The sequence below is a fragment of the Stomoxys calcitrans genome, chromosome 1, assembly GCF_963082655.1.
Source record: "Stomoxys calcitrans chromosome 1, idStoCalc2.1, whole genome shotgun sequence".
Taxonomy (NCBI): domain Eukaryota; kingdom Metazoa; phylum Arthropoda; class Insecta; order Diptera; family Muscidae; genus Stomoxys; species Stomoxys calcitrans.
Genome location: NC_081552.1, coordinates 43,084,840 through 43,095,065, shown reverse-complemented (window position 1 = coordinate 43,095,065; position 10,226 = coordinate 43,084,840). Strand labels below are relative to the sequence as shown.

Sequence of the window (10,226 nt, the reverse complement as noted above, 5' to 3'; positions counted from 1 at the left end):
TTTCGGAGTGATGGACGACGAAGATCGCGTGGCAATGGAAAACAACGTGAGAAACCTATTAGCGAACCAGCATGATCTTAAAGAACTAGAAAGGAAGCAGACATCTGTAGTTGATGCTACGGTCAATCTGCTAAAGAGAACGACAGATGAAGTCAATTCGCACTTTACGGAAATGAAGTGCAAAATTGAGAACATAAGCGCCACAATGAACGAGAATTATTACGTTTATAGAGAATCAATTCGGTTCTTTATAATCACCAAAGAAATACACGAGAGTATCACAGAATGTGACGAGGCGCAGAAAGAGGTCATCGACGTATTGTTGGAAGTGAACAATGGTCACTTTCACCCCGTGCTCATGAGTCCCAGTCAACTGCAGTCTGAGATAATAAGAATACGTAATGCTCTACCAGAGAAGTATGTTTTACCCGGTAAAAGCACTGGTGCAGAACTGAAGGAGGTGTTGCATTTAATGAGAGGTCATGGGATGTTTGTAGGCACTCAGTTGGTAATCGACTTGAAAATACCTCTTTTCAATAGGCAGTCATCGCAACTATACAGAGTTATTCCGATACCGTTTGAACGAAATAATGTCGTCATGATAGCGAGGACAAAGGCACCGTATATAGTGTACAATTTCGAATTGGATTCATTTCACTATCTAACGCAAGCCATGTTGAACGAGTGTAAAGGCACCTTGGATGATGAAATTGTTTGCGAAGAAAATTTTCCGTGGAGAGATGCGTCTACAAATGATTGCGAGTTAGCTCCTCTGAGGCCACACATAAACTTGAAGTGCACTTACGATGAAGTAGAAAACAGTCCATATTTTATACAGCTCAAACGCAAGGCAAACTGGTTATTCAAGATATTTGCTAACACAACAGCTCACGTGAAATGTTCGGACAAACAGCAAACCCTAATGGAGCTTCCACAGCAAGGTATTTTAGTCCTAGAGCCAGACTGTGCGGCAAGGATAGACCAAATCACATTGGTGGCGGTCCATCAGCAAAAGGATGAGATATCTTCCAAATTTCCCTCAGTTCTTTTGAAGGATGTGAGTCCGGCTGAAAGAGAAATCATAAAACCCCTTGGAAATGTACTGGTCAATCATCACGAAGAGATCAACCAACTGAAGAAGGTCGTGGACAATTTAAAGAAGGAAGGAATAAAATTAAGAGGCTTAGAGTTCCATCATTGGTCCGGTCATTTGGCATTTATTTTAGTTATAATAATATCAATAATTCTAATAATTCTATGCATAAGAGGAAAGATAAGGAAGAGGCGCATAGCTGCAATTCAGTTCCCAGGGGTGCCGACGGTCTAGAATGTTTATTTGCCGGCCGGGAGAATGTTCATAAAAATATGAACACAATCTATACATTAGAATAATCTTAAGGTGGAGTAATAAAATATCTTAAGCATACTTTTCTTATCAAAATAGTTCAGGTCATTAGGATCATTTATCCCTACTCTTTCAATAGAGATTGTTTATCTCTTTACAGTTTATGGTTTCTTAATGCATATCTAATGTAGCCATAAAGTAAATGAGTTTACAAGCGATAATTGTTTAGGGTTTTCCTGCCGCGCATATGGAAGACGCTTAGGTAGTTTATGACCGGCTTATCACTTAAAAGGGACGCTGTAATTAGGTACTGTTGTTATTCGTCTAATAAGGAAGATAAGATTGTTCGCTTAGTGTAGTTTAAGAATTAGTTGGTAAGATAGTATATAAACAGGATTGAATGGCATAATAAATTAGATTTGAAGATACAACCAAACCGTACGGGTGTTTTCATTTCTCCTACTACAACAGTCCGGTTTGGACCACAATTAAATTATATGTTGGAGACCTGTGTAAAATGTCAGCCAATTCGAATAAGAATTGCGCCCTTTGTGGGCTCAAGAAGTACAATAGAGAGATCGATTTATATGGGAGCTATATCAGGCTATAAACCGATTCAGACCATAATAAACACGTATGTTGATGGTCATGAGAGAATCCGTCGTACAAAATTTCAGGCAAATCGGATAATAATTGCGACCTCTAGAGGCTCAAGAAGTCAAGATCCCAGATCGGTTTATATGGCAGCTATATCAGGTTATGAACCGATTTAAACCATATTTGGCACAGTTGTTGGATATCATAACAAAATACTACGTGCCAAAATTCATTCAAATTGGATAAGAATTGCGCCCTCTAGAGGCTCAAGAAGTCAAGACCCAAGATCGGTTTATATGGCAGCTATATCAGGTTATGGACCGATTTGAACCATACTTGGCACAGTTGTTAAATATCATAACAAAACACGTCGTGCAAAATTTCATTCTAATCGGATTAGAATTGCGCACTCTAGAGGCTCAAGAAGTCAAGACCCAAGATCGGTTTATATGGCAGCTATATCAGGTTATGGACCGATTTGAACCATACTTGGCACAGTTGTTGGATATCATAACAAAACACGTTGTGCAAAATTTCATTCCAATCGGATAAGAATTGCGCACTCTAGAGGCTCAAGAAATCAAGACCCAAGATCGGTTTATATGGCAGCTATATCAGGTTATGGACCGATTTGAACTATACTTATCACAGTTGTTGGATGTCATAACAAAACACGTCGTGCAAAATTTCATCCCAATGGGATAAGAATTGCGCACTCGAGAGGCTCAAGAAGTCAAGACCCAAGATCGGTTTATATGGCAGCTATATCAAAACATGGACCGATATGGCCCATTTACAATACCAACCGACCTACACTAATAAGAAGTATTTGTGCAAAATTCCAAGCGGCTAGCTTTACTCCTTCGGAAGTTAGCGTGCTTTCGACAGACAGACGGACGGACGGACATGGCTAGATCGACATAAAATTTCACGACGATCAAGAATATATATACTTTATGGGGTCTCAGACGAATATTTCGAGTAGTTACAAACAGAATGACGAAATTAGTATACCCCCCATCTTATGGTGGAGGGTATAAAAATTTTTATTTTTACGGTATCATATGAGAGCACACAAAATTTCGCTCAAATCGCACCACCCGTCTCCGAGATCTGGGGTTTCTGAAAATTAGGGTAAGGGGGAGGATCCGCCCCCCTTCATATTTCAAAAAATGTAGTACTCTATTTTCACCACGGGATCACTATGGACCCCCTGTGAAAATTTCAAGAAAATCGGTTCAGCCGTTTCTGAGTCTATAAGGAACACACAAACAAACAAACCTACAAACAAATACAAATTAATTTTTATACCCTCCACCATAGGATGGGGGTATACTAATTTCGTCATTCTGTTTGTAACTACTCGAAATATTCGTCTGAGACCCCATAAAGTATATATATTCTTGATCGTCGGGACATTTTATGTCGATCTAACCATGTCCGTCCGTCCGTCTGTCTGTCGAAAGCACGCTAACTTCCGAAGGAGTAAAGCTAACCGCTTGAAATTTTGCACAAATACTTCTTGTTTGAGTAAGTCGGTTGGTATTGTAAATGGGCTATATCGGTCCATGTTTTGATATAGCTGCCATATAAACCGATCTTGGGTCTTGACTTCTTGAGCCTCTAGAGTGCGCAATTCTTATCCGATTGGGATGAAATTTTGCACGACGTGTTTTGTTATGATATCCAATAACTGTGCCAAGTATGGTTCAAATCGCTCCATAACACAATATAGCTGTCATATAAACCGATCTTGTGTCTTGATTTCTTGAGCCTCTAGAGGGCTCAATTCTTATCCGATTTGAATGAATTTTTGCACGAAGTATTCTGTTATGATATTCAACGACTGTGCCAGGTCTGGTTCAAATCGGCCCATAAGCTAATATAGCTGTCATATAAACGGATCTTGGGTCTAGACTTCTTGAGCCTCTTAAGTGCGCAATTCTTATCCGATTGGTATGAAATTTTGCAAGACGTATTTTGTTATGATATCAAATAACTGTGCCAAGTATGGTTTAAATCGGTCCATAACCTGATGTAGCTGTCATATAAACCGATCATGGGTCTTGATTTCTTGAGCCTCTAGAGGGCGCAATTCTTATCCGATTTGAATGCATTTTTGCACAAAGTATTTTGTTATGATATCCAATAACTGTGCAGAGGATGGTTCAAATCGGTCCATAACCTGATATAGCTGTCATATAAACCGAATTTGGGTGTTGACTTCTTGAGCCTCTAGCGTGCGCAGTTCTTATCCGATTGGAATGAAATTTTGCAAGGCGTGTTTTATTGTGATATCCAACAACTGTGTTGAGTATGGTTCAAATCGGTTCATATCCTGATATAGCTGTCATATAAACCGATCTGGGGTCTTGACTTCTTGAGCCTCTAGAGGGCGCAATTCTTATCCGATTTGAATGAATTTTTGCACGAAGTATTTTGTTATGATATCCGACAACTGTGCCTAGAATGGTTGAAATCGGTCCATAACCTGATATAGCTGCCATATAAACCGATCTTGGGTCTTGACTTCTTGAGCCTCTAGAGTGCGCAATTCTTATCCGATAGGAATGAAATTTTGCACGACGTGTTTTGTTATGATATCCAATAAATGTGCCAAGTATGGTTCAAATCGGTCCATAACCTTATATAGCTGCCATATAAACCGATCTTGGGTCTTGACTTCTTGAGCCTCTAGAGTGCGCAATTCTTATCCGATAGGAATGAAATTTTGCACGACGTGTTTTGTTATGATATCCAACAACTGTGTCAAGTATGGTTCAAATCGGTTCATAACCTTATATAGCTGCCATGTAAACCGATTTCGGGTATTGACTTCTTGAGCCTCTAGAGTGCGCAATTCTTATCCGATAAGAATGAAATTTTGCACGACGTGTTTTGTTATGATATCCAACAACTGTGCCAAGTATGGTTCAAATCGGTCCATAACCTTATATAGCTGCCATATAAACCGATCTTGGGTCTTGACTTCTTGAGCCTCTAGAGTGCGCAATTCTTATCCGATTTGAATGAAATTTTGCATGACGCATTTGGTTATGATGTCCAACAACTGTGTCAAGTATGGTTTAAATCGGTTCATAACCTGATATAGCTGCCATATAAACCGATCTTGGGTCTTGACTTCTTGAGCCTCTAGAGTGCGCAATTCTTATCCGATTGGAATGAAATTTTGCACAACGTGTTTTGTTATGATATCCAATAAATGTGCCAAGTATGGTTCAAATCGGTCCATAACCTTATATAGCTGCCATATAAACCGATCTTGGGTCTTGACTTCTTGAGCCTCTAGAGTGCGCAATTCTTATCTGATAGGAATGCAATTTTGCACGACGTGTTTTGTTATGATATCCAATAACTGTGCCGAGGATGGTTCAAATCGGTCCATAACCTGATATAGCTGCCATATAAACCGATCTTGGGTCTTGACTTCTTGAGCCTCTAGAGTGCGCAATTCTTATCCGATTGGAATGAAATTTTGCACGACGTGTTTTGTTATGATGTCCAACAACTGTGCCAAGTATGGTTCAAATCGGTCCATAACCTGATATAGCTGCCATATAAACCGATCTTGCGTCTTGATTTCTTGAGCCTCTAGAGCGCGCAATTCTTATCCGATTGGAATGAAATTTTGTACGACGTGTTTCGTTATTATATCCAACAACTGTGCCAAGTATGGTTCAAATCGGTCTATAACCTGATATAGCTGCCATATAAACCGATCTTGGGTCTTGACTTCTTGAGCCTCTAGAGTGCGCAATTCTTATCCGATTGGAATGAAATTTTGCACGACGTGTTTTGTTATGATGTCCAACAACTGTGCCAAGTATGGTTCAAATCGGTCCATAACCTTATATAGCTGTCATATAAACCGATCTTGTGTCTTGACTTCTTGAGCCTCTAGAGGGCGCAATTCCTATCCGATTTGAATGAATTTTGACACGTAGTATTTTGTTATGATATCCAACAACTGTGTCAAATAAGGTTCAAATCGGTTCATAACCTGATATAGCTGTCATATAAACAGATCTGGGGACTTTACTTCTTGAGCTTCTAGAGGGCGGAATTCCTATCCGATTTGGCTGAAATTTTGCATGACTTATTTTATTCTTATTTTCAACAACTGTTTCAAATAAGGTTCAAATTGGTTTATAACCTGATATAGCTGCCATAGAAACCGATCTGGGATCTTGACTTCTTGAGCCTCTAAAGGTATGACGGATCCTCTCATGACCATCAACCTACGTGTTTATTATGGTCTGAATCGGTCTATAACCCGATACAACTCACATATAAATCGATCTCTTTATTTTACTTCTTGAGCCCCCAAAGGGCGCAATTCTTATTCGAATTGGCTGACATTTTACACAGATCTCCAACATATAATTTAATTGTGGTCCAACCCGGACCATATCTTGATATCGCTCTAATAGCAGAGCAGTGAAACAGTGAGTTTTTCTGAGCCTCCCCATATCCGACCTTTATATGGTACAAAGCGGTTTATATTTGGATATATCTGCCAAAAAGACCAATATTTTGTTCTACAAATTTGAATAGTGACCACTCAATGTCCGTGCCGAATTTGGGTGCTTACGTTATCCAATCTTCACCGAATTGTGATAAAAGGGGGTTTACATATATACCCGAGGTGGTGGGTAGCCAAAGTTCGGCCCGGCAATGCTTCTGGCTGTGCAAAGTACAGGTCGCAATTTGCTTCGGATCGTCTTAAAATTTGTAAAATTAAAATTGGAAGTAATCGGTTCAGATTTAGATATATAGCTCCCATATATACGTTTGTCGGATTTGGACTAATATTGCAATAATGTGGTCATTTTTCAACCGATTCTATCCAAACTTGGCAGGAAGGATTTGATTTTTACTTGTGAATTTCATACAAATCGGTTGAGATTTAGTTAGAGCTGTCATATATGTAAATCATTCGATTTTCAGTTGTAGATCCACTGCAAGCGCATTTTTGACAAATCTTCTCAAAATTGTGCACAACGCTTTCCTCGGTGACTACTAAAATATGTATAGAGATTGATCGAAATCGGTTAATTTAGATATGGCTCCCATATTCGTCCGATTTTCTTATGACTCTTAATATTACTGGTGATTTTCATACAAATCGGTTAAGATTTAAATATAGCTGGCATATAGGTATGTCGCCCAGATTTTCACTTCTGCAATCCACTGCAATCTTGCACAACGCTTTTCTCGACGACCACCATAATATCTAAAGAGTTTGGTCGAAATCGGTTTACATTTAGATATAAATAGCTACCTCATTTGTCAACATTAGTTATTACAGTTTAAATATATTTTCTAGAACTTTCATACGGATTGTTTAATATCCCATCTGAAAACATTCGCCGAGGTCCATCAAAATTGGTTCAGAATTATTTATAGCTCCTCCTCTGTACTTATAGGGTAGGTGTAGTGAACTATAAAGTCGGCATCGACTGATTTTTGCCTTTCTTGGCTGGTTTAACATAAAAAAAAATTTTGGAAAAAATTCCGAAAAAGTATAAAAATTAGTATTCTGGATTACAGGATATTAAAATATATTTCTGTATAAACCAATGGGCTTTCTCAGCTTTACAAATTTGCTTAAATCTGATATGTAGAACTTCGATCAAAATCCATGCATATTGTAGGAGCCATAGAGTAAATCGTAGTGCAAATTTTTGAGAAGATCGATTGATGAATGCGTTAGCAATGGCCTTAATAGTGAAAATCGGGATATGCATATATATGCGGGCTATATCTAAAACTGAACAAATCTCTACGAAATTCATCAGTCATCAGAAGCGTTATAAGAGAAGCCCACGTGCCAAATTTTGTGAAGATCGGTTAACAAATTACTAGATTATTCAGTATTATTCAAAATCGGACGAAAATATGTATGGGGGCTTCATCCAATTCTGAACCGATTTTTATTAAATTCAATTGCAATACCGGGAGTCATAAGGGAATCCTTTGTGCCAATTTTCGTGTGAATCGGTTAACAAATGACCAAATTATTGCAAATACTAGTTCAAATCGGACGAACATATATATGGGAGCTCTATCTAAATCTGAATCGATTTCTATGAAATTCATTAATTAATGTCGAGACTTATAAGAGAACAACTCTTGCAAAATTTCGTGAGAATCGGTTCACAAATTACGATATAATTGCAATTTTAGTCCAAATCGGACGAACATATATATGGGAGGTATTTCCAAATCTGAACCGATTTTTTTCCAATTTCAATGGACTTTGTCCTAGAAAATGTTTGTGCCAAATTTGTAGACGATTGGATGAAAATTGTGATCTGTACTTTGTGAACATGGACAGACAGACATAGCAAAATCGAATCAGAAAGTGATTCTGAGTCGATATATATGCTTATCAATGGGTCTATTTCTTTTCTTTCTGGGTGTTACAAACAAATTCACAAAGTTATAAAACCCTGCGCCACAAGACTGGTTGCAGTTCTCAGTTGGGTACCCAATGTTTGGTGCGACCGAACCTTTTATGCGTTTCAAAAATTTCGAAAAAAAAACAACTCTTGATCAATCAACCGTTGTTTGATAAAAGTACTGTGACACTATTGTTAGCGGAACAAGCCAAAGTTTCTAAAATGTCTTGTATAGCGTAATCTTCGTCTGACGAGGGGTGGCCTTGTTTCTAAACTGGCTACTTAAGAGAAGAGATTCTTTCCTATTCTTAATGAGGAACGTATAGGGGTATCGAATGCGGCTTTGTAGTCAACAACAAGATGGTAGGTATTGATTTGTCCTTCTCGGGTCTTTTCCAGGATTTGGCACAGTGTGCTCATCTAGTCTAGGGTGGATTTACCAGGTCTAAAGCCGGATTGATAGGGCCCTATTATCTCATTGACTTTAGGTTTTAATCCTTCCACAGTACTCTCGAGAGTATCTTGTATGGGTGGGATACCTACTAAAGCTCATGGCCACTATACCTACTAAAGCCGATTGCCGCTACAACATCCCTGGAAATAGATGAATAGAAATGTTTTCAGAGTGATTAACCATGTGGGCTTTGGGGTGTACTCTAATGAATTCGGACTGGGTATATAGAGCAGATTGCCCCATCATCGTACTTGGCACGTATTAAATTTCAGCCAATTCGGATAACAATGGCAGCTATATCATGTTATAGAACGATTCAACATATATACATGGTAGGGTCGCAGATCAATATTTGTAGGCGGTAAAAAAGGAATAACTATATTAGTTTTCTTCCCATCCTGGTGTTATAAAATTTTGCCACCCAATTGTAAAATGCTCTGCTCTATCACAGTTAGTGTGGATCGATATAAAAAATTTTATTGATAAATATTGTAAAATTTTTTTCGTTTTTACAACAGTTTTTGAACTAATGTTAACCATGACGGGGGGCATGGCGCTCGCCGCCGCGACCACCATCCGATGGTGGTGGAGGTGGTGGCGGAGGAGGCGGTGGTGGTGGTGGACGGCCTCCTCGTCTTGGTGGCGGTGGAGGAGGTGGTGGTGGTGGTGGTGGAGGTGGACCATAATCACCACCTTCACAAGCGTGTTCTTCATCTTCGGGATATTCATCAGGATATTCTTCACCTTCAGGATAATCTGGATTGTCTATTTCTATGACCTCCCCATCATCATTATCTTGGGCCTGCACAGCAGTGAGTGCTAATAAACCCAAGCAAAAAATGAACCAAAATATTTTCATAATTCCTGCCAAAACTCCCACTGAACCCAACGCTGGTAGATGATAAGGAATCTTGTGCTGTTTTAATAAATATCTATGGGTTTTATAGCTAAATCGAAATTTTGTCCGCGCGTGTGGTTATAAATTTCCCCAAATTAATCCAAGTGTTCAAATATTTAACAAAAGCCAAGCTACTGACGTAGAAGCTCTCCATGCCCATTGACATAAAATATTTAAGTCGCATAAAAGTTTTTTTGGATAAAACAAAGCAAAATATATTTCTTTACAAATTGTTTCAGAAAAAATTGGGGCCGGGCCGAATCATAGGAACCTATCACCATCATTTCTGCCATATACTTTCCCAAATCAACTTAGTTGAAGGGCATATGGCTACTTGGATCATGGTGGGGATCATGGTCTTAATCCCAAAGAAGGGTGACCTCACTCAGTGGAAGAACTGCAGGGGGATTGCATTGCTAAAAGCAATAAATACAGTGATGGCTAGTATTCTTCTGCAACGTATTTCGCCTGCATTTGACAGCATTTTGAGAAAGGAACAGACAGATTTCC

The 10,226-nt window shown here is 38.9% G+C and overlaps 1 protein-coding gene across 1 annotated transcript in view; it reads right to left on the bottom strand.

Moving 5' to 3' along the window:
• Positions 1–9,350: 9,350 nt before the first annotated feature.
• Positions 9,351–10,226, bottom strand: part of LOC106094177 (glutamic acid-rich protein-like) — a 45,765-nt gene continuing 44,889 nt past the window's right edge. The window contains exon 3 of the mRNA XM_059364905.1: positions 9,351–9,637. Within this exon, the coding sequence (XP_059220888.1) occupies positions 9,351–9,637 (287 nt within the window). The remainder of the gene's footprint in view (positions 9,638–10,226) is intronic.